We start from the raw sequence: 24,566 nt of genomic DNA on the forward strand, positions 1-24,566 counted from the left end.
TGGGAGAAACTGACACAGTATTTGTGCTTTTTGGCACAGTTGACTACAAACATGTTTTTTCTATTAGTGAAATGTTCTGTCTTGTGAGCATTGTGCTGCATTATCTAAATGTGTAGTTAAAGTATGTTAGTTAGTGATGCAAGCACCTTTACAACGAACAACTTTGTATCTTTTAACTCTATGCAACATTTCATTTTTAAATGGTAACTGTGCCTAAATCATATAAGTTCCTGAGGAACACATCTTTTTTTTCAGCTAACCATAGCTAGGCATGTTGCCACATTGTATGGAACAATACAACTTATAGGTCTGTTTGAGGGGATTTGAAACAGGCTCAGACAATGCTTATGTTAATATTTCATTTGTTTTTCTATAGGGAGAACGTGGAGTACTTGGGGAATTTGGTCATCCAGGAAGACCTGGTGCAGATGGTAAGCCTGTGAGTACTAAATGGTTTACTCACCTCTATTTGAAGAAAACTGTCGTGCTTTTTTATGAGTCTTGTAGCTTCTTCTAAAATCAACATTTAATTTGACCTCAAAATTAGCATAATTGTAATTTGCAACTCAGCTCCATTATTTTTAACACAATATGCATATATTTTTAAGTAAAATTATTACTGCCATACTTCAGGATATTTTGACAATTTCTCTACAGAAAGGATTTTTTAAAAAGTTATTTTTAATGCTAGTTTTTTAAAATAAAGTGCTTTCTCAGAAGTTTTAAGAAGGCATCTAGACAAATGGTGGTTAATAAGCTAAATGGAACTTGTTTTCGTCAGAGACTAAGCAATAAGCAATTCATTAGTTTGTCTAGGTATTCGAAAAACTCCTCACACCCATTATGTTGAAAAGTCCTATGATTTCTGTCTGTGAACTGAAACTGGGAAATAGACTAAGATACAGGCGTTTTGAAACAGAAACACTATGAGGGCAGTCATGTTGATTTAAAAAAGAAAGCTGTGAGGTTATTTACTCAGGTGAAGAGTTTAGAAATGCTGGAGGATAGTTGGAAACCATCTTGTTTAAGTCAAGTAAGATGAGCTACTGATATGGAATGTTTATTTTGTATTGTGATGTGAGGATATATTGCATGAATTGAGTCTGGTCATAATGGCTGTTTGGTATGTCCAGCTTGCTGTGAAGTAAAGCGACTTAACGAGTCGTATGAGGCCTCAATAAGTGTTTGCTCAGCCTGCCTTCAGAGAGATTAATAAAGAACATGTGCAAAAGACACAAATACCTGGTTCAGCTCTCAAGGGGGTACTATTGTTACAGCCTCAGGTCATGCTATTGTACAAGTAGATATGGGGCAATGTGAGTCAACTCCCACAAAAGTAAGACACTTATGGGAGTGGCTGACAGCATTGTGCTTGAGAAAAGCAGATCTGAATTTGCGACAATTTTATTTTGAACAATCTAACTTTTTATAAAACCTCCTACCAGAAGTTTAAAAATGGTCAGACAGATGATAATAGGTTTTTGTAACAAGAATATTTTCCATACTGTAGAAAGTTCTTTATTCAAAAAAAATTATAGGGGGATTCTGCAAAGGATACTTCACGATCAAGACAGCATGACCTGGTCTTGTTATAGAAAATTTAAAACCATTAGATTTTTATTCTGTATCAGTATTTGCAATGTTGTGATAAATAACTTACATATATCTATGGATTTTGCATGGAGTAATTTCAGGTAAAAATATAACTTCAGTATTTACCATTAGGTTTCATTTTATGATTACATAACATCCAAGATGTGCAGAACCAATGCTGAATGCAGGATTACAATTCTATTACACAAAGTTAATGCTTGACCAATGTAGGGCATTGTCCCAGCTGCACAGACAGGAGACAGAAGATGACCTAATGCTGTTGAATCTAAAAGCTCACCTCTTCAGTATCAATTAATAATGCATATTTGAAACTTAGATATACAATTTTTAAATACAAAAAAAATTGAACAGGAAATTCCTCAGAGCTGATCCTGCTCCACCAGTCTTACTTTGCCGGAAGTGTGACGGAAACCACATTTATCCACAGAATTGATGATTTAAAGAGATCGTTAAGAAGATAAGCTACTGTTTTTGAAGATGCTTTCTGAGTCATTTTGTGCTGTTTCTTTTGTTACCTTTATATTGTTCACAAACTTGGTGAGAAAACTTTGGGGCATGGGCCTTACCATATTTTACTTAGATCCTAGAAATTTGCATAATTGGTTTTTCTATGGGAATTTCACTCTATATTTTCCAGCTGAAGAATATTTTTTTTTGCTCAACTGTGTGTTTGACACAAGTGGAAAGCCGTACCTATGTTTATAAGTATCCAGGTCAAGTTACTGAGGAACCTACACCTACCTGCAGGGTTTCTGTTCATCCAATATGGAGGGTACACAAGTTCTCAGGATTGAGCCTGGAACTATTTGCATTGATGGCTTTGCAATGATTGGCATGGATTCTTTGGTTCAGGAAAGCTGTTCAATCCTTGGAGCCAAACTTCCTGCTTATCTCGATTTTGAGATAATCAAGATGCTTTCTTGCCAACATCTGGCACCAAATACTTTAATAATAGCTTGGTTGAACATACTTCAGTCTTGAGATCTCAGGGGCTCTAATCATCACAGGCTTTGGCCAAACAGCCTTTATGCCAGAGTCATCCTGTTTTCAGTATGGAATCTACTTTCTGCTGCTTTAGTGAACCACATTTTTTTGTACTGTGCACAGTTCTGGTCTCCATATATAAAAAGAACATAGTGGCTCTGGAGAAGGTGCAATAAAAATTTACAAGGATGATACCAAAACTTAAGGTTATACCTATCAGGAAAGATTGAACAAGCTGGGGCTCCTTTCTCTAGAAAAGAGAAGGTTATGGGGTGACCTAATAGAGGTCTTTAAGATTATGAAAGGGTTTGATAGGGTAGACGTAGAGAAAATGTTTCCACTTGTGGGGAGTCCAAAACTAGTGGCCATAAATATAAGATAGTCACTAATCAATCCAATGGGGAATTCAGGAGAAACTTCTTTACCCAGAGAGTAGTTAGAATGTAGAACGCGCTACCACAAGGAGTAGTTGAGGCAAAAGCATAGATGCACTTCAGGGGAAGCTAGATAAACACATGAGGGAGATAGGAATAGAAGAATATGCTGATAGGGTTAGATGAAGTAGGGAGGGAGGAGGCTCGTGTGGAGCAGAAACACCAGCATGGACCTGTTGACTCAAATTACCTGTTTCTATGTTGTACATTCTATGTAATGTGTAATTCTTGCTGACGTATGGCTAGACCAACAGCAAGGACTGTTCATTCAGATAAGATGGAGATTGAGTTTGAGGCTTTTACTGATGAAACTGTGAGTGCCTTGTACTGGTTTCCCTCTTAGATAGAGTAGACATGGTACTCAACAGCATTCTTCAGTTTTGCAAGATGGTACACCCTTAAATCTCAGCAGCTTGTAATACATGACTACCCTTGGCTGTGAATTATTACCAGCGTTCCAAATTGTCTTGGAATCTGGGCATAGTGGAAACAGATTGCAGTAAAAGAACTGTTACAAGATTTGTATGAAAATTTTCTGTTTGCTTGAAAAGCACTGAAGCCCAATTGCATAATTTTAACCTGCCCCTTTAGGGGAGTACAACTAATTCTGATATTTGACTGAGACCTGCCACTGAAGATTGGAGGATAAATGCTTTAAAAGATATATACAACCTGGTTTTATTTTCTTTATTACATTAAGGTCCATTATTTTAAATTCATTCTTATTTAAGGAATTTTCTAAAGGAAATTCCCCAGAGCTGGTTCCGTTCCACTGTCGTTACTTTGCAAAGTTCCGAGGAATTTCCAGGCCTATATCTTCTCCAAGTCTGCATTTCTCTAATGAAAACAGCCCCAACTATTTGAGCTCACCCTGATAACTAACAGCTCTATGACTGGAGTCAGTTTTTCAGTTCTCCAGGATGATTTTTTAAAAATTTGTTCTTGGGATGTGTGCATCGTTGGCAAGGCCAACATTTATTGCCCATCCCTAGTTGCTCTGAGAAGGTGGTGGTGGGCTTTCTTCTTGAATCGCTAGCAACTTGCTACAATTGAGTGGCTTGCTAGGCCACTTAGGAGGGCAGTTAAGAGTCAACCACATTGATGTGGAGTCACAAAAAGGCTAGACGAGGTGAGGACAGCAGGTTTCTTTCCCCAAAGAACATTAGTGAACTAGCTGAGTTTTTAAAACAATCTGACAGCTTCATGGTCACTTTTACTGATACCAGATTTTTTATAAATTTCCATATTTATAAACAGAATTCAACTTCTCAAACTGCTGTAGTGGGATTGAACTCATATTTTTTGGATTGTTCGACCAGGCCTCTGGATTACTAGTCCAATATCATAACCACTATGCTACCATACTCTTGGTGTAATAAGCAGATTTAGCAGTGGAAAGGGAATAATAGTACAGCTTGAAGTGGTCAAGCCAAATCTGGTGGTGGATAGCCAAGCTAGTTTTGTGCCATGCACTTGAGCTCACGGTCCATGGATTTAGGCCCCACGCTATTATACTGAGAGAAGAACGGGGGTGGGAAACCCTCCAGGATATGAGGGCATTGAAGGTGGAAGTCAAGCAGTTATGGAAACAAAGGGGGAGTCAGATACTAACGTTGCATAAGTGAGTTGCTAAAAACTTGCATAACGTAATTATGAGTGATCTAAAAATAGGGTTATACAAAGAAATGAAACTTCGAACTATTCGTTGGAAATGTACATGTCACAGATTACGAAAAAGGAAACCTCAAGCTTAATTTCATGAGTAGGAAACTTAAATGAATTGGTTCCTTACATTTTAGACAAGTATAAAGGATGATTAATGTCTGTTGTCAGAAAAATGACTCCTGCTGGAACTTCTAGGAATTAAGTCAGTGATGCTGCATGTTGTTAAATGTTAGGGTCATTATTGACTAGTGGACACTACCATAGTCAAAATAGTCAATCTCCTGTGGCATTACATATGGGGAGTCGAGACCAGGTGTAATATTCAGTTCAAGTAGTGTCAAAGAAGAGGATGGTGTGAAGTACAGGAGGCGCTGGAGATGGGGAGGGGTGGGGAGAGGAGAGTGGTTGGGTTGGGACCAAAGTGCCTCATGTATCATTGCACCTCCATGTGTTGGCCCTTCACAAACTCTTCCTCCTTATCCCGAATATTCAGCATGTTTGTAAGCCCCAGTGGAATACCCATTCTTTGATGATGATATTTAATACCAGCAGTAACCAAATATAATGAAGAAAAGTATTGACAGGAAAAAAAAACAAAAATGGAAGACTTCCAAGCAAAACTAACTAATGCAGGAAGCACAATGGAATTGAAAACACAAAATTCATTGCAACAAAAACCACCATCTGCCTTTAAGAAGCTTAGTTGAACAGAGCAGGTCCTGGGACTCCCCAGTTACTCAGGATATAATAGGGCAAGCAGCACAATGTGGCCAGAGCTGTGGAATCTTGGGGCTCAGCAACCAGGAACTCCTCGTGCACTCCTCGAGCAGCACAACTCACCACAAAATGTCTGAGTGCACCATCATAAGATAGATACTGATAAAGAAGCACATTCTGTTCATCTTAGCTCATCCATCCAGAATGATCCTAAAATCCCCCATTACACAATCTGCTGTTTCTTAAATGATTCTAGGGTTTTTGCTTCAGTATCCTAATTGAAAGTCCATTCCACTCGTGTGTCAGCTTAGCTCATTCTCATCTCTGAGTCAGGTTGTGAGTTCCTAACGACGGTCCTAAATTTCTTTTTTGCCATTATGTCATTTCTATACTGATTACTGTCTTAGATGGCTCTATAAGATCACTTCTCAAGCAGCCCCTTTAAAGCCTGGAAAGCCCAAGTTTCTCCATTCTTTCCTCACAGCTCAGTCCCCTGACATTAGAGATTAATCTTATGGCTCTTCTCCAGGTTGCTGGCCACCTTCCAATACCTTGCCCAAGTGCCATTCTTCATTCGTGAGTTTGGACAATAAAGTATCTGGATGGCATCTCAGCGAGTATTGATCCTGTCTTTAATCAACATCCAGACATGCGCACTTTCAGAAGGTAACACAGGATAACACTCAGCAGTGGTAACCCTGTCAACTTTCACCGTTCTTTCCCAGAGATGCTGACACCAATTGTTATGCCTGCAGAGTTTGCTTGGCAGAGTAACATTTTTGTGGGAGAGATCATAATTTGTTTACGCAGCAAGTTGTTATGATCTGGAATGCACTGCCTGAAAGGGTGGTGGAAGCAGATTAAATAGCAACTTTCAAAAGAGAATTGGACAAATACTTGAAGGGGAAAAATTTGCAGGGCTTTGGGGAAAGAGCAGGGGAGTGGGACTAATTGGATAGATAGCTCTTCCAAAGAGCTGCCACAGGCACGATGGGCCAAATGGCCTCCTTCTGTGCTGTATCAACCTATGGTTCTCTGATTATCTAACTTTAGTTTGCTTTTGATTATTTCTATCGTTATATGACATTCTTTGGAAATAAGTGGTTGGTGTTCAGTGTTTTCATCTAAATGCTGCTAAAAGTCCGTAGAAAGTTTCTACACTGTGGCTTTTGACTGTGACAGAATGAGTTATGAGGGGAAAACAAATTAGTTTCTGTTGTATGCTTACCAGCTTGGCTTTCTTTACATTTCTCTGTTGGATGAGTCATTTTTATGGGGGTGGATTTTTCTGATGCTCCATGTGGAAAAAGCATAGTCCCCTGAGCTGTAGGAAAGTACAGTAATGCATCATTAGAAAATGGCAATTGTGATCCCCTAACAAATTCTTCATCACTTAGTTGCATGCTCCAATTTAGCATACATTATGCTATCTTGGGCTTTAAACTGATTAGTCAATAATAACAAACAAAATATATCATTTTATTGAAATATACTCCCCCTAAAAAGGATCTGTCATCACAGCAATAGAATTCAAATTGAGACCCTGTAGACATGTGCAATTTGCTGTTTAAATTTTGTGATTAAACATTAATTATTAATTAAGTATTAATCACTCTTGAGCTTTTTCTTTATTCGTTCATGGGATGTGGGCATCGCTGGTGAGGCCCTCATTTATTGCCCATCCCTAATTGCCCTTGAGAAGGTGGTGGTGAGCTGCCTTCTTGAACCGCTGCAGTCCGTGTGGTGAAGGTTCTCCCACAGTGCTGTTAGGAAGGGAGATCCAGGATTTTGACCCAGCGACGATGAAGGAACGGCGATATATTTCCAAGTCGGGATGGTGTGTGACTTGGAGGGGAACATGCAGGTGGTGTTGTTCCCATGTGCCTGCTGCCCTTGTCCTTCTAGGTGGTAGAGGTCACGGGTTTGGGAGGTGCTGTTGAAGAAGCCTTGGTGAGTTGCTGCAGTGCATCCTGTAGATGGTACACACTGCAGCCACAGTGCACCGGTGGTGAAGGGAGTGAATGTTTAGGGTGGTAGATGGGGTGCCAATCAAGCGGGCTGCTTTGTCCTAGATGGTGTCGAGCTTCTTGAGTGTTGTTGGAGCTGCACTCATCCAGGCAAGTGGAGAGTATTCCATCACACTCCTGACTTGTGCCTTGTAGATGGTGGAAAGGCTTTGGGAAGTCAGGAGGTGAGTCAATCACCGTAGAATACCCAGCCTCTGACCTGCTCTTGTAGCCACAGTATTTATATGGCTGGTCCAGTTAAGTTTCTGGTCGATGTTGACGGTGGGGGATTCGGTGATGGTAATGCTGTTGAATGTCAAGGGGAGGTGATTAGACTCTCTCTTGTTGGAGATGGTCTTTGTCTGGCACGAATGTTACTTGTTACTTATCAGCCCAAGCCTGGATGTTGTCCAGGTCTTGCTGCATGCGGGCACGGACTGCTTCATTATCTGAGGGGTTGCGAATGGAACTGAACACTGCACAATCATCAGCGAACATCCCCATTTCTGACCTTATGAAGGAGGGAAGGTCATTGATGAAGCAGCTGAAGGTGGTTGGGCCTAAGACACTGCCCTGAGGAACTTCTGCAGTAATGTCCTGACTCTTGAGCTCGGCAAGTATTACCTGAATTGTGAAATTTTACAAAGAATAATGTTGCATGGTATCCCTATAAATATCAATTTGAAGTTTAGCTGTTGTACAGAGAGGTATAACATTACAGATCTACAAAAGAATGGATCACTCTACAGGAAGCAGTTAAACCCTTTTTATGTTAGGATTTTCGTGCGGAATTACACTGTAGCAGTGTAAACTCAGTGCTACATCGAGGTAGAGAACATTTCAGTTAAGTTACTCTCCATTTAACGAGACACATCTTTTAGGCGGCCTGAAGCTAGGGTACAGCATAAAAACTGTAGACGGCACAGTGCTCCAATAACTAAAGTGCATTTTGATATCACAGCTGACTAATGCCGGGACGTAGTTTGAAGCTATGTACGGCTGGATGAAATGGATGGCCACACTAGATGCTCGGGCCCAAGTTTCCACGCGGTGAGTTGCGCTAATGCAAGATGAGTTGCATCCACTGATGATCTAGAATGCTGTTTGCAGCAGAGTTTTGTGGCTCACTTGCATGTCCATTGGAGGAGTCATTGGCATAAATCCCATGTAAAACAGGAGTAGGAACATAGGAACAAACAGGAGTAGACCATTCAGCCCCTCGAGCCTGTTCTGCCATTCAGTTAGATCATGGCTGATCTGTACCTCAACTCCATTTACCCGCCTTTGCCCTATATCCCTTAATACTCTTGCCTATCAAAAACCTAACAATCTCAGTTTTGAAATTTTTAATTGACCCCCATCCTAAACAGTTTTTTGAGGGAGAGAGTTCCAGATTTTAACTACCCATTGTGTGAAGAAGCTTCCTGACATCACCCCTGTCTTCCACCCTTCATAAATTTGAGCTCATCCAAAACTCTGCAGCCCATATCCTAACTCGCACCAAATCCCGTTCTCCCATCACCCCTGTGCTCACTGACCTACACCGGCACCCGGTCTGGAAACGCCTTGATTTTAAAATTCTCATCCTTGTTTTCAAATCCCTCCATGACCTCGTTCCTCCCTATCTCTGTAACCTCCTCCAGCCCTACAACCCTCCGAGATCTCTGCGCTCCTCCAATTCTTGCCTCTTGCGCATCCCAATCACTCCACCATTGGCGGCCATACCTTAGCTGCCTAGGTCCTAAGTTCTGGAATTCCCTCCCTAAACCTCTTCACCGCTCTGCCTCTCTCTTCTCCTTAAAACCTACCTCTTTGACCAAGCTTTTGGTCACCTGTCCTAATACCTCCTTATGTGGTAGATGGGGTGCCAATCAAGCGGGCTGCTTTGTCCTAGATGGTGTCGAGCTTCTTGAGTGTTGTTGGAGCTGCACTCATCCAGGCAAGTGGCTCGGTGTCAAATTTTGTTTGATAACGCTCCTGTGAAGCGCCTTGGGACGTTTTACTACATTAAAGGCGCTATATAAATGCAAATTATTGTTTTTGTTGAACGGCCTAGCACTAATTTTAAGATTATGTCCTCTTCTTCTAAATTCCCCTGTGAGGAAATGTTTCTTCTTGAGTGCAACCTTTTAAATGCCTGTTCTGGATGAAGATTGCAGCAGCAGGCTGGGAAACCAGTGGACAAGAGTATGGCAGAGGCATTAAAGAAAAACCCACAACCTCAATGTGTCAGACCTACAAACTCTCCTCAATGGAATAGAGCAGAGGAAAGACAGACTGCTGGGTGTTTGTGACAGGAAGCCTGCAAAGAACATCTCTTGCGCCATGTGGAGGGAGGTGGCACAGTCGCCACGGCATTCTAATGAAGCACTACACAGCCACAAAGTATCACCTCCTTGTCTAACTCCCTAATTCCAAGGCAATAGTGCTCACCCATTCATAGCTTCTACTCTCCTACAGATCCATCACAGAAAAGAGAGACACAGGAGGAGGAAGATGATGATGATGAGGATGAGGGGGGAAGGGAGATGGAATTACTTCTTCATAGATTATGAGGATGACAAACATGAGGATGACAAACATGAGGATGATGATGAATTGGGAGAGGAAGTCAGGATCAAGACCTTCAAAAATCACATGCAGTGTCTCTGCCACAACACTCTCGAGCTTACTCCCTGTGTCACTTGCTTTTTCCCCACCATGCACTAGCTCAGGTACTTTCACTGGGGGCAATTACATAGTGTTAGTGAGGGTGTGGCACCAGGTGGTTCACAGAGCCCTTGGGAGCAGGGAGTGGGTGAGGATGTGCTACCATCTCAGCGGAAGCTGAGGAGAAATTGCTCATGGCTTTGAAGTCGTAGAATTCAGAACTCATGCATATTTGCCTTCAGGCAAATATCCATGAGTTCTGGATTCTGCAATTTCAAAGCCACGAGCAGTCTTCGAGGAAGTACAGCAATTGACATGTGTGACTCTTGAGTCTGCAGCTGTCGCAGCAACAGCAGGGAATTTGTTTCTTTGATGCAGATACCAGTGTAGTGTGTGGCAACTGCACTGGAATGTGCAGCAGACCGCCACTTAAGAAGAGGCCAGGGATCAATTGGTGCCTCCACCTCCACGGAAGCACAGACTGCTGCCAGTAGGGGACCGACTAGGCAGTAACCTGCATACCAGCTTCCAGTTCCTGATTACTGGGATATATTCCGCTGCCTCTCAGAGCTTTCAGGATTTGGTAGCTTCCATCAGAACAGCAAACCGGCTGATCAGTAGGGACACAGCACCTGGGTCCAGTGAGATGGTGACGTCTGGAAGAGGCCTGCCCGAGGCCACCACCTTACAAGACAGCTGCACATTCCAGGCCCCTGGCTTTACCCCTCAGAGGCGACACCAGGCCGCCCAGAAACAAGTTCCAAAGATGCAGCCAACAGCAGCTCCCTCCCAGGAGGAAGCTACCATGAGAGGAGGGCCTTACAATGGTATGCCCTCAGGGAATGCCACATCTGCTCTTGAGAACCCCTCACTGTGGGTTGATCAGAATTACACATGGTCTCAGACTCTCAGAAGCAGTGAGAAGCAAGTCAAAGCTATGTGGACAGAATTGCAAAATTGTTGTTCCCAGCTGCGATAATTACTATTCAAACTATCCACATTCTAGAAGCTCAGAAACTCTTCACTTCCATTTATCTCAGCTGATCTTGGCAGGAGCTGTGTTTTACATCTCTCATTCTAACTTATATCTAGGAAATACAGGGTCACACCATTACTTCTCCTCATTACCGTATATTATAATGAGCTCACTCAGGACTCAGTGCGCAGATTGTGAGAAGGATCAAATCACATTAGGAAACTCAGGAGTACCGATTTTGGGATGTGAAAAGTAGTGGAAATGGCTTCTGCCCCATTTTGCTGCCCAAAGCAAAAAAAAAACCCCGATTTTGCACAGAGGACATGCTAAAAATGGTTATGAAATTCGGGACCTCGGATTCTTCAACATTTCAATGTGGCATTAGGTATAACTGGCATGTATGCCCAGTGTCACATTTACTTGCACATGTGTAATGGTCTTCTGAGCTTAAGGGAAACTGGAACACCACAACCTAGAAATTCGCCATGCAGCCCCATTTTTTGCGTGCTAAATGGCCTCCTGAGACTCCAATATGGCGAGCAGGAAGCTCATGCTCATTACAAGTTGGAAGTGCACTGCTTGCCATATAGGTAAAGGTCAAAAAGTCAGGGTGCAGTGCCCATACCTGAAGCAGGTGTTAGGTCCTTTGCATATAAAAATAAGGGAACCAACACTTGTTTGAGGCCTCCACTGCAATAATGGTTTGCCCTGAGGAGTTTCTGAGCCTGAAGAGTCTGGAGAGTTTGAATAGTGATTTCTGCAGCTGGGAAACAATTTGTTTTTGCAATTTTTTATTGCTATTCTTGGTGCAGACACCTGCACTTGATTCTGACAGCTTCTGACAGGGTCAGACCACTGACAGGTTTTCACCCTCCACCCCCTACCTACAGTGAGGGCTTTTCAAGAACATTCACTATGGCATTTCCTATGGGCATACCATTGTATGCCATTATCATGGAGGAGGAAGAGCAGCAGGTGATGGAGCAAACGAGAGTCGGGCGGCATTTAAGGAGGATGCAACCTACAAGATACTATCCCCCACCCATAGAATATACAGGCAGCACAGATCCTATGAGGACCTTTCTGAGGAGTTAATGCATAGAATCATAGAATCATAGAATCATAGAAGTTACAACATGGAAACAGGCCCTTCGGCCCAACATGTCCATGTCGCCCAGTTTATACCACTAAGCTAGTCCCAATTGCCTGCACTTGGCCCATATCCCTCGATACCCATCTTACCCATGTAACTGTCCAAATGCTTTTTAAAAGACAAAATTGTACCCGTCTCTACTACTGCCTCTGGCAGCTCGTTCTAGACACTCACCACCCTTTGAGTGAAAAAAATAGAAAGAATGAGTTTCATCAAGGGACCAATAGGGCAGCTCTGTCGTCTACTGATAGAAGGACATGCAGCCACGCTCAGCTGCCTGAACTGCTCTCCCTGTGGCTTTGAAGGTGACCACCGCTCTCAGTTTCTAGGGCACAGGATCATTTCAGGCAACCATGGGCAATCTGTGCAATATCAACCAGGCAGTAGTATGGGTATGCATTTGTTAACCTGATGGATGCTCCAATGGCAGCTATCAGATCCTGAAAGCCTTGAGAAACAGCAGTCAGCGTGGTCTGGGAGCTCTGTTCTCTTCCCTATTGCCTCCAGAGCAGCAATCTGTGCTTCCATGGATGTGGCGGCACTGACTGGTTCCTGGATGCTAATTAGCTGGGGATCTGCTGCAGATTTCAGTGAAGCTGACACACTCTGCGTTGGTTCCTGCAACAAAGGCAAAGCTTCCAAGATGTTCCTACAAAGGAGAGCTCTAGATACGGGAGCCACATCTGTCAGTTGTCGCACATCCTCAGAGATTGGCCAAAGAGCTTGCACGTAGTTACGATGTTCCTCAAACATTCCTTCTTTTCCGGCATGTGCTCCTGAATTGTGGATCAGAAGCCATAGGCAGCCTTCTCTTGGTAGGTGGTACATCCTTATCCATGTCCCAGTTCTTTGGCTCTGTGATGCTCAGTGCTTCACCCAGTGCCACATCCTCACTAATTGCCCCCAAGTGAAAATGTCCGCATCATCATTCTCATTGTCCCAGTCAACGAGGAAGAAATATCTTCCCTGCTGCTCCTCTTTATCTTCATCATCATCCTCCCCCACCGCTGCCCACTCCACCGTTGCCGTCGTGGATCTGTGAGAAAGGAAGGTAAGAATGGATGAACATTGAATACAGGAGTTGGGATGTCTTGTTGAAGTTGTACAAGACATTAGTAAGGCCACACTTGGAATACTGTGTACAGTTCTGGTCACCCTATTATAGAAAGGATATTATGAAACTAGAAAGAGTGCAGAAAAGATTTACTAGGATGCTCCTGGGACTTGATGGTTTGACTTATAGGGAGAGGTTGGATAGACTGAGACTTTTTTCCCTGGAGAGTAGGAGGTTTAGGGGTGATCTTATAGAAGTCTATAAAATAATGAGGGGCATAGATAAGGTAGATAGTCAAAATCTTTTCCCAAAGGTATGGGAGTCTATAACGAGGGGGCATAGATTTAAGGTGAGAGGGGAGAGATACAAAAGGGTCCAGAGGGGCAATTTTTTCACTCAAAGGGTGGTGAGTGTCTGGAACAAGCTGCCAGAGGCTGTAGTAGAGGCGGGTACAATTTTGTCTTTTAAAAAGCATTTGGACAGTTACATGGGTAAGATGGGTATAGAGGGATATGGGCCAAGTGCAGGCAATTGGGACTAGCTTCATGGTATAAACTGGGCGACATGGACATGTTGGGCCGAAGGGCCTGTTTCCATGTTGTAAACTTCTATGATTCTATTATCCCCTTGGGATTAGGGAGAGAGAGAAAGGGCTGGAAAATTGTATCTGTGTGATGCTACACATGGATGCCAGGTCAACAGTGTAGGCGTTCAGTCACTAACCTGGTGCTAGCAATATGCCGCCAATTTCGCCATCTCTCATAGCAAGAGCCCCACAAGCTCCACGGCTTTCTCCTCATAGGGCGCGAAGGATTTAAAGGTTGGACTGTCATGCACGAGGCCTGCTTCTGTCGGGCACCAAAAAAGGTGGATCTCCAAAAAGACAGATGACACAAAACTGCCTCTAGAGCTCCCCTCATGGCCCAGTAGATTAAGACAGTGAGCAGCTGAGCTATACAGTCCAGGAAGTTCCCATGATTAATTCCCAATCTATGTTGAATTAGCTGATCTTAATTGAAGTGGTAGCATTATAATTCATCCCACTACCTTGCATAAAGGAAGCAGGTCCCTGGTCCTGATCACTATTCAGTGACCCCTGATGGAAGTGCACATTAGGTGAGGATAGTATTGGCCTTGACTGTAACGTCCCCTGCAGTTAAATAGGCTTTCTTGCCACTTGGGTGAGGTACAGGTGATCCAGCATCTATCCAGCTGTACTCCAAGGAGTAAACACTGTAAGAAGAGGAGATGGAGTGGACAGGAAAAATACAAAATTGCATTGTTTATGTTGGCAAATGGAATCAAATGATAGCTTTATTCACCTCTCATTCACTTCTGTAAATTTCTATTCCTACAATATTGCTATTGCCTCTTACGTGACCTGTATGAAATATTTTCTTCCTTCTATGTGCCTGGGCCCCCAAAGTGTGCTCTGCCTGCAGTGACCTGAAACTGCCTGTATTTCTAGGTTAAGATCTTTATCTTACCCCCGATGTGCTCACAGTTCAGGCCTGCCCTCAGTAAGGCCTTGCATCTAGAAATGGGGGTGGAAAATAGCCACTGGCTTTGGAGTCTTTTAGATGCAACACAGGTCTCCACCCTCTTTTCTTCTCCTAACTGAGTGTACCCAGGCACATTAGAAAGGAAATTTGACCCTTAAATGTTTAAGAAAATATCTCAAGGCAGAAGTAAACCTTGTGCAATCTACAGTCTAAATGTTAAGATAAAAAATTCCACATTTAAACTAAGGTAATTGTTACTCCCTCAAGAGAAATGAAGTCAGTGCACTCTAATATTGGCATGTGCTAACTTGTCTAAGGAAGAGAAAGGTGGCTATTTAGACTTTTCTTCACCAAAACTTCATCAGATTTTCTTTTAATTGAATTGATTTAGCACAATTAAGGCTGTTTTTGTTGGGCCAATTTTCTGAGTTCATCATGCTGGCAGGGAGCATTGCCTTTTGGCTGTACATACAGGGAAATCCATATGGATGGAAAATCAAGGGCAGCATAGATTTCCAGATATGCATGGCCGGCAGTTAAAGTTCCACACGGACAGCACTGAGAACATTACCCCTAATGCCTACTACGGCCAAAATATATTCCTTTGTGTTATCAATATGATACAACTTGGAAGATAATGTACAATGCTAGTTTTGTATTATTTTTGGATGTGGTGCAAAAATGCTATTGCAGTTCCCAAAAGACTAAGATGGCCTGCAATTCTGATGGAAAGTTGAGGGAAGAAAAAGGGAACCAGGAAAAAGTTTTGCACCTATTTAATTCTCAACAAAATAGGCCTTTGTGAGGACAGTGCTCTACATTTTATAATGCTAATTGTATCTAGTGTAGAAAAATAAGTGCTAGAAACATAACTGTCAAAATGCAAATAAAAATTGCTTAAGCACTGTAGAATTGACAAGGGAATCCTTGATTCTGACATTACTGCAAAAGTAGCAAAATGCTCTTTTCTCCAACATTGATATTTATCATCTTGAGAAGCACAAAAAAAACCTTTCTCCAAAAATTTACCAAGCACAGAAGAATATTCAAAGCTAAAATACAAAAAAAAGCAAATAATTTTCACCAAGCCTTTACACTTTATACTAGCACTGACTGTGTGTAAGCATACTAGGAGGTATCTTTTCCTGTCTTTACTAATTTTCTACAAAAAGGCATGAACTTGGGCAATCCTGGGGAGTGGCCCTAGCTGCTTTGGGGGCAGAAGCACACGGAGCAGAGCGTCACGATGCCCATCACTCCAAGGTCTCTTTAGTGACTGCTGCAAGGAGCATCAGAGCACAACTTATCACTGAAGTGTTCTCGTCTGTTTAACACAGACTACCTTTGTCACCACTGCCATAACTCCTTCTACCCCACCTTCAAATAAGGACAAATCCTTCAATTCCGCACTCATGCTAGAACATCACAACACCACTTCACCCCTACATGTCCATGCAAGTCTTAATCATCTAATTGAAATGTCATTACAAAATAAATGCACCCTTTCCTGTATGACTATAATGGGCCGAATCTTGCTGGAAAAATAACAGTGTGTTAATGACAAATGCCATTATTAAATGCGCAAATCGGCCAGCAAGTTCAGGGGATTAAGAGATACACCGTGAGTTGCAAATCTCCAGAACTTGCTGGTCGATTTACGCTGCTCCGCCATGTCCAGCATCTTGCCCTTAGCCTTCCCATTATTTTTAAGAATTTGCTGGATTTGCACATTAATTGCCCATTAAACTCGCCGCAGAAAGTTGGGGCTGGTGATTAAGAGTGTAAGTACCCTTTCAAAGATGTGATAATTGTTAATGCAATGCCAATTCACCTCTCTGGCCTAGAAAGGGAATAGTTTAAACTCAGTCTCATTCCTGCTTGTGGTCAATTCTTCTTAGAATTTTACAAATTTCAAGTGTTTTAATGTTTTTCTTACATTTCCTTTCTGTCTCTTTTTTTCTCTCTCTCTTAATCCAATCCTTTCCCTCTCTTTATTTCTCTTTCTGTACCTGATTTGACTTTATTTACCCTCCTTCTCCATTGTTCCTCTGGTTCTTTCTCAATCCTTAAATCTCATTGGTTAAGGAGATAGATTGTTTGTCCCGCTGTTATTAAGGTCCCAGATGCCCCTTTGCCTCACCACGCCGTTATCAGCTCGCACTTCCAGCAAGTTATGATGCAAAAAGATTTTGAGCTGAAGGGTACATAAAGTCTAACTAACGGCACATGCTGAGAGATGCCCCACTCCTGCAAAATTTGGCCCATTCTTCACAAGTAGTAAAGCTTTAATACAAAAAAATCCAAAATGAACAAAGGTCAAGCTACTCTCTCCTTACACCTTGTTTCCCCTGGGTGATTAAAGATGCCTTTCTCCTATTCTAGTGCTTCTCCTAGGTGCAATCTGAAGGTTAGTATTGTGAGAGGTGGTTGGCTGCTTCTGTTCTAATAAAGGTTCATGAGATTGAAATAGCCTTTCTCTCATGGCAGCTTGCTATTGGGATGGAGTTGCTTCAAGCTCCTTCTCTGGAGGTTGTTGCTGGCAGCTTGACATTGCCTCCTGTGTGTCACTTGTGTGGTACTTTGAGGGGGAAGGCCAGATGCTTGGCATATGCTGTTGTCCTGAAATAACAGCCTCCAGCCATCGCCATTCTGCTGAGGCCTGGATCTGTATTCCCACTGGATGGCTAATAGAAACAAAAAAATTTATGGTACAGAAGGAAGTCATTCAGCCTATCGTGTCTGTGCCGGTCAAAAAGAGCTACCTAGCTTAATACCACTTTCCAGCACTTGGTCCATAGCCTTGTAGGTTATGGTACTTCAAGTGCATATCCAAGTACTTTTTAAATGTGATGAGGGCGTCTGCCTCTACCACCCTTTCAGGTAGTGAGTTCCAGACCCCTACCACTCTGGGTGAAAAAATATTTCCTCAGCTCCCGTCTAATCCTTCTACCAATTACTTTAAATCTATGCCCCCCTGGTTATTGACCTCTCTGCCAAGGGAAATAGGTCCTTCCTATTCACTCTATCTAGGCCCCTCACAATTTTATTAAATCAATTAAATCACCCCTCAGCCTCCTCTGTTCCAAAGAAAACAACCCCAGCCTATCCAATCTTCATAGCTAAAATTCTCCAGTCCTGGCAACATCCTCGTAAATCTCCACTGTACCCTCTCCAGTGTAATCACATCTTTTCTGTAATGTGGTGACCAGAACTGTATGCAGTATCAAGCTGTGGCCTAACTAGTGTTTTATACAGTTCTAGCATAACCTCCCGGCTCTTATATTCTGTGCCTCAGCTAATAAAGGAATGTATCCCTTATGCCCTCTTAACCACCTTATCTACTGGTCCTGCTACCTTCAGGGATCTGTGGACATGCATTCCAAGGTCTCTCTCTTCCTCTACACCTCTCAGAATCCTTCCATTTATTGTGTATACCCTTGCCTTGTTTGACCTCCCCAAATGCATTATTTCACACTTCTCCGAATTGAATTCCATTTGCCATTTTTCTGTCCACCTGACCAGTCCATTGATATCTTCCTGCAGTCTACAGCTTTCCTCCTCACTTTCAACCACACAGCCAATTTTTATATCTTTTTGCAAACTTCTTAATCATGCCCCCTATATTTAAGACTAAATCATTAATATATCCCACAAAAAGCAAGTGACCTAGTACTGAGCCCTGCAGAACCCCACTGGAAACAGCCTTCTAGTCACAAAAACACCCGTAGACCATTACCCTTTGCTTCCTGCCTCTGAGCCAATTTTGGATCCAATTTGCCACTTTCCCTTGGATCCCATGGGCTTGTACTTTTTTGACCGGTCTGTGAGACCTTATCAAAAGCCTTGCTAAAATCCATGTAGACTACATCAAACGTACCACCCTCATCGACCCTCCTTGCTACCTCAAAAAATTCAATCAAGTTAGTCAGACACGACCTTCCCTTAACAAATCCATGTTGACTGTCCTTGATCAATCCGTGCCTTTCTAAATGACGTTCGTACTGTCCCTCAGAATTGATTCCAATAATTTGCCCACCACCAAGGTTAGACTGATTGGCCTGTAATTATTAGGTCTATCCTTTTCTTCCTTTTTAAACAATGGCACAACGTTAGCAATCCTCCAATCCTCCGGCACCACGCCTGTAGCCAGGTAGGATTGGAAAATGATGGTCAGAGATGCACTATTTCCTCCCTTGTTTCTTCTAACAGCCTGGGATACATTTCATCTGGGCCTGGCGATTTATCTACTTTCAAAGATGTTAAACCCCATAATACTTCCTCTCTCACTATGCTTATCCCATCCAATATTTCACACTCCTCCTCCTTAACTACAATCTCTGAATCAACCCCCTCTGTTATGAAGACAGATGCAAAGTATTCATTAAGAATTATACCCATATCTTCCGCCTCCACACATAGGTTACCTTTTTAGGCTAGCCTAATGTCAGCTATCAGATCCTGAAAACCCTGAGATACAGTGACCGCACTGTTCCCTCTAAGCTGCACGCGTGCGCGGCCGGGCAGCAGTGTGTTGTGTGCCATGCACTTAATCATTCCATCTGTGCGCCAAACCAGTGCTCTCTATCCCTGTCCCAGACTGACCAGTCCCCAGGCATCTCTCTCACAATGACCAGGCTCTTCTCCAGCTCTACCTCCCCGGTCCCCAGTACTTCAGCCTCAGGCAGGCTGCTCTGCCTCTGATGCTGGGAAGTGTCCGAGTGTCCGGAGGTCTGAGTTTTGCCGCCACATTGTTTACCTCGTTGCTAGGAAATGCAGTCAGCGAGCAGCTGATTGGCTGCGCAGAAACCAGACCAGGAAGTAAAATAAACCGATTGACGAACCAATCACAGACTGGACCTCTCCACCCAATCACAGATTGGGCATTTCCACCCAATCAGAGATCAGGTCTCCCCACCCAATCATAGAACAGGCATCCCATCCAATCACAGACCAGGTACCTTCACCCAATCACAGATGAGGGGCCCATGACCAAACCAGTTCCCTGCCTTACATAGAGGGAGCCAAAACTAATGAGACCTGCAAGATGTACAGTTGTAATGCATTCATTTTTTAAACCCTGCTGAGGATTCACTGGAGGGGGAGGAAGGGGGACGGGGGCGGGTGGGAGAGCTTTAATTAAATTGTTCCCTATCCCTAAATTCACACTGACTGATTTGACAGCTGTTTTGAATTTCTGACTCAATTTAACAATTCTGATTGCACACAATTTATTTCTGTTTGAATCAGAGTTATTAAGCTGATTCAATTAAAATCTGATTGGAATCGTTCCCATCAGATAATTTTTAATAAAATATAATGAGACAGGTCTGCTCAATCCTAGTGCAACTTAACAAACCCATTTCATAAATTATATAAATTTATCAGCCAATATAGCATTAAATTGTTACAATTATCCATTATTTTGTACATTTTTTCTGTTTGTTATAAACCCCGAATAATGTTTTTTAAAAAGATGTTCTTTTCAAAGTTGTGATTTTTTTTTACGGTGGCGCACACAGCCTTTATATCGGTGCACAAACTCAAATTCATTTCGCACATGGCTGAAAAAAATTAGAGGAAACATTGAGTGACTGATATCCCGACCTTGCGACTAACAAGATAGAGAATCCTGTGGTCGTTTGTGGCTGTGTGCTGCTTCATAGGAATGCTGCAGCAGCCGTATATGTGTGCACCCACTAACCTGGCAGTAGCACTCTTCCACCAATTGTACCATCTCTTTGCCACTAGAGCAGAGTGCTTTCCCAGCAGCTCCATGGCCTGTTCATCGCCGGGGGTAAGTTCTTTAATGTCGAGGATGCTCCTTCCAGTACCCTAACTCTCACAGGCATTGTGTGCAAGTATCTCCTGCAACAAAATTTAGTGAATAAGGTGAACGGTAGCAATTGAGGGTTGTCTCCCAGGTGCTGATGTATGAGTACCACCCTGTTAAAGTGGGAGAAAGGGATTTTAAGGTTCTGCATACAAGTAATTGCTGTTAAGGGAGATGGCGATGCATAGTACAAGATCATAAGTTAATGCCTTCACTTAACAGGAGTGCATTATGAAGGGTTATTTGTGCAGCTCTTAATTTTAGAGGATGAAGCGTGTGCTGGTGCCTAGGATGCCTTCGGAAGTCAACAGAAGGTTGCTAGTGTGTTACGTTGGCTGCCTTGGTCCGGTCATGGAACTTCTTGAGGTATTAGTCTAGAGTTCAGCTGAGAGATCTGAGACATGGCACGAGATACATATTTTGCAGCTTCCTCCCAGCAGACTCTCTTTGTTCTCTGCTGAATCTCCTCTAGAAGGTTTGGAGGTCCATCTTATTGAAACTTTGCATGCGTTTTTTGTGCCTTTTTCCCATCTCCCTTCTTTGGCTGTCTCTGCCGGATCCTCTAGTGGAAGACATCATTAAAAAGTGGGACAAAATGACATGAGCCATCCAGTGCAGCTACTGATCCAAGCACTTTCCTATTTACCTGCTGCTGCCCCAGCCTGCTACTCCAATCTTCAGACAGATTCTAATTTCCAAACACCTGTAGCACAGTTCTTTTGTTTTACATAGGATTTGTATTATAGAATTGCCAATGGACATTTAAGTGAGCTGTACAGAGCATTAGCAGGTGGAGGTCCTGCCTCATTGCTGCAAATCCAGCGCATTTCACCACGTAGGATTTCAGGGCCATAAGCCCCAATATTTGCGGGGGGAGGGGGACGCGGTAGCGGGGGGTATCCAGCAAGTCCGTGGCCGAATTTAATGGCAGGACCTCATTATAACTTTCTTCTTCCATTTTCCGCCCGGCAGCCAGCCAAATTAACAGGTTGGCCGGCTGCCGGGCGGGAAATCCAGTGGCTGTAGGCCACAACTGGGGACTCTTGGTTCGGTCTCCGGCAATCGAGAGGTGGACAGGCTGCAGATCAGGGCTTGGTGGGGGGGAGGTAGGCGGTCATGGAGCAGGCTGCAGATTGGGGGCTGGGTGGGGAGAGGTCAGCGATTGCAGCAGGGGGCAAGAGAGAGGCCGCAATCTACAGAAGGGAGGCCGAAAGATTCCTCGAGGGTTCGGGAGAAGTACTCCTGCTCCTCCTGGCCCACAGGAAGTGCTATAAAAAGCACTTGCCTTCTGGAGCCGGCAGCTCCCGCCTCCATTTCGCTGTTGGGTTTCCCGAGCCCTGGGTAACTCGGCCGGCAGCTGTTAAATTTAAATCCAATTGCACTGCGGCAGCCTGATTTAAATATGTTAATAAAGTGTTCCGCCTCTCCAAGACGGGACACTTGCGCGGCACACTACCTGCCACTGTAAAAATGGCGGCAGGCGTTTCCCGTCGGGTTGGGGTCGTGTTTCACATTTTTAAGAGTTTACCCCCCCCCCCGACTTCCTCCCGCCCGTCGTCAGGGGGGTTAATATCAAGGCCATAATTTCTGAAACTCTTCCTTAACTTTCTGGACTCATTAATGTTGGAAGAAACAAAATATTTTTAAGAAATTGTAACAAAACTCTTAAGAGTTGGGAAGGCAACGTAATAGTTAAAAAAAAATCACATTTGAAAGGAAAATCCTAAATGTATCATTGTACTTCGCACTGTACAAATGTAAAAAAATAAGAGCTCAGGAGGGAACTCCTACTAAACTGCCTTTTTGGACAACAGAGATGTGGGAGTTAACACAATGTCAAGAAGCCAGTAATTTTTCCAGCCAGCACACACATCTGTGCTCATAATGGCAGGCTCAGAGCTTGCAAACTAAACCTGATACACGTGCATCTTATACAAGGAAGGAAAGTACAGAATAGTATATGTAAAGATGTAGACACAATACCTTGCATTTTTAATGCTCATCTCTGCTTCTTTTGCCCCTTGCTTTTTAATGCTCTGTTGCATTTCTGTTCTTTTACTATTCTTGTGTAAGTAGTTCTTACCCAATTCTTTAATCTGCTGGTTCTGTCTGGGCCCCATTAATCCTGGCATTTTTTATCTGCTGTTACTCTTTCTGTTCTTGCATGTGTTTTTGGTTTTTGGCTTTGTTACTTTATTTTTCCTATTCCAACTCTGTTCCGCTAGATTACTCTATCCCTGGCTGTGTTGGCCTGTGATCTTCTGCATTACACTATTCTTTTTGTTACTGCCACTAGTTCTTCATGTCATGTATTTTCTAAATGTTAGGATTGAATTAAAAAACCATGTCACTTCTTGTTAGTGTTAGGGTGAGATTTCTGAAGTGTCAGCCTATTAGAAGTGCACCACATTAATGTTTTTTAAAAATGAGTTGTGAATAATACAGCACAGAAGGAGACCATTCGGCCCATCGTGCCGATGCGGCTCTTTAAAAGAGCTATCCAGTTAGTCCCACTCCCCTGCTCTTTCCCCATATTTTTCCTTTGCAAGTATATATCCAATTCCCTTTTGAAAGTTACTATTGAATCTGCTTCCACCACCCTTTCAGGTAGTGCATTCCAGATCAAAACAACTCGCTGCCAATTAACTTAAATCTGTGCCCTCTGGTTATAAAACCTCCTGCCATTGGAAACAATTTCTCCTGATCGACTCTATCAAAACCCCTCATAATTTTGAACACCTCTATTAAGTGTCACCTTAACTTTCACTGCTCCAAGGAGAACAATCCCAGCTTCTCTAGTCTCTCATCTCTGGTACCATTCTAGTAAATCTACGCTGCACCCTCTATAAGGCCTTGACATCCTTCCTAAAGTGTGGAACCCAGAATTGGACACAATTGAAGCCTAGTCAGTGATTTATAAAGGTTTGCCATAACTTCCTTACTTTTGTACTCTGTGCCTCTGTTTATAAAGCCAAGGATCCCATATGCTTTTTTAACAGCCTTATCAACTTGTCCTGCTATCTTTAAAGATTTGTGTATGTGAGTTAATTGAAAAATTATTTATAAAGACTAATTTTAAGATTTAAATTATTGATTAGTAGAAGACTGATTTAACAGTCTAGAAACATAGAAAATAGGAGCAAGAGTAGGCCATTCGGCCCTTCGGTCCTGCTCCGCCATGGCTGATCGTCTAACTCAGTACCCTGTTCCTGCTTTTTTCCCATATCCCTTGATCCCTTTAGCATTAAGAAATATATCTATCTCCTTCTTGAATACATCTAATGACTTGGCCTTCACTGCCTTCTGTGGTAGAGAATTTCATAGGTTCACCATCCTCTGAGTGAAGAAATTTCTCCTCATCTCGGTTCTAAATGGCATACCCCGTATCCTGAGACTGTAACCCCTGGTTCTGGACAGCAAACGGGAACATCCTCCCTGCATCTAGTCTGTCTAGTCCTGTTAGAATTTTATATGTTTCGATGAGATCACCTCTCATTCTTCTAAACTCCAGTGAATATAGGCCTAGTCGACCCAATCGCTCCTCATATGTCAGTCCTGCCATCCCAGGAACCAAGTCCGGTAAACCTTCGTTGCACTCCCTCCATGGCAAGGACATCCCTCCTCAGATAAGGAGACCAAAACTGCACACAGTACTCCAGATGTGGTCTCACCAAGGCCCTGTACAACTGCAGTAAGACATCCCTGCTCTTGTACTCAAATCCTCTTGCAATGAACGCGTACATACCATTCGCCTTCCTAACTGCTTGCTGCACATGAATGCTTGCTTTCAGCGACTGGTGTACAAGGACACCCAGGTCGCGTTGCACCTCCCCTTTTCCCAATCTATCACCATTCAGATAATAATCTGCCTTTCTGTTTTTACAACCAAAGTGGATAACCTCACGTTTATCCATGTTATACTGCATCTGCCATGTTCTTGCCCACTCACCCAACTTGTCTAAATCACATTGGAGCCTCTTTG

At 43.0% G+C, this 24,566-nt stretch overlaps 1 protein-coding gene across 1 annotated transcript in view; it reads left to right on the forward strand.

Annotated features, from left to right (window-relative positions):
* The window catches only part of col21a1 (collagen, type XXI, alpha 1), a 315,698-nt gene that overhangs the window by 87,609 nt on the left and 203,523 nt on the right, over nucleotides 1–24,566 (forward strand). Inside the window, exon 10 of the mRNA XM_067985251.1 lies at nucleotides 377–439. Coding sequence (XP_067841352.1) covers nucleotides 377–439 — 63 coding nt within the window. The remainder of the gene's footprint in view (nucleotides 1–376; nucleotides 440–24,566) is intronic.

Source organism: Heptranchias perlo, chromosome 5 (assembly GCF_035084215.1).
Source record: "Heptranchias perlo isolate sHepPer1 chromosome 5, sHepPer1.hap1, whole genome shotgun sequence".
Taxonomy (NCBI): Eukaryota; Metazoa; Chordata; class Chondrichthyes; order Hexanchiformes; family Hexanchidae; genus Heptranchias; species Heptranchias perlo.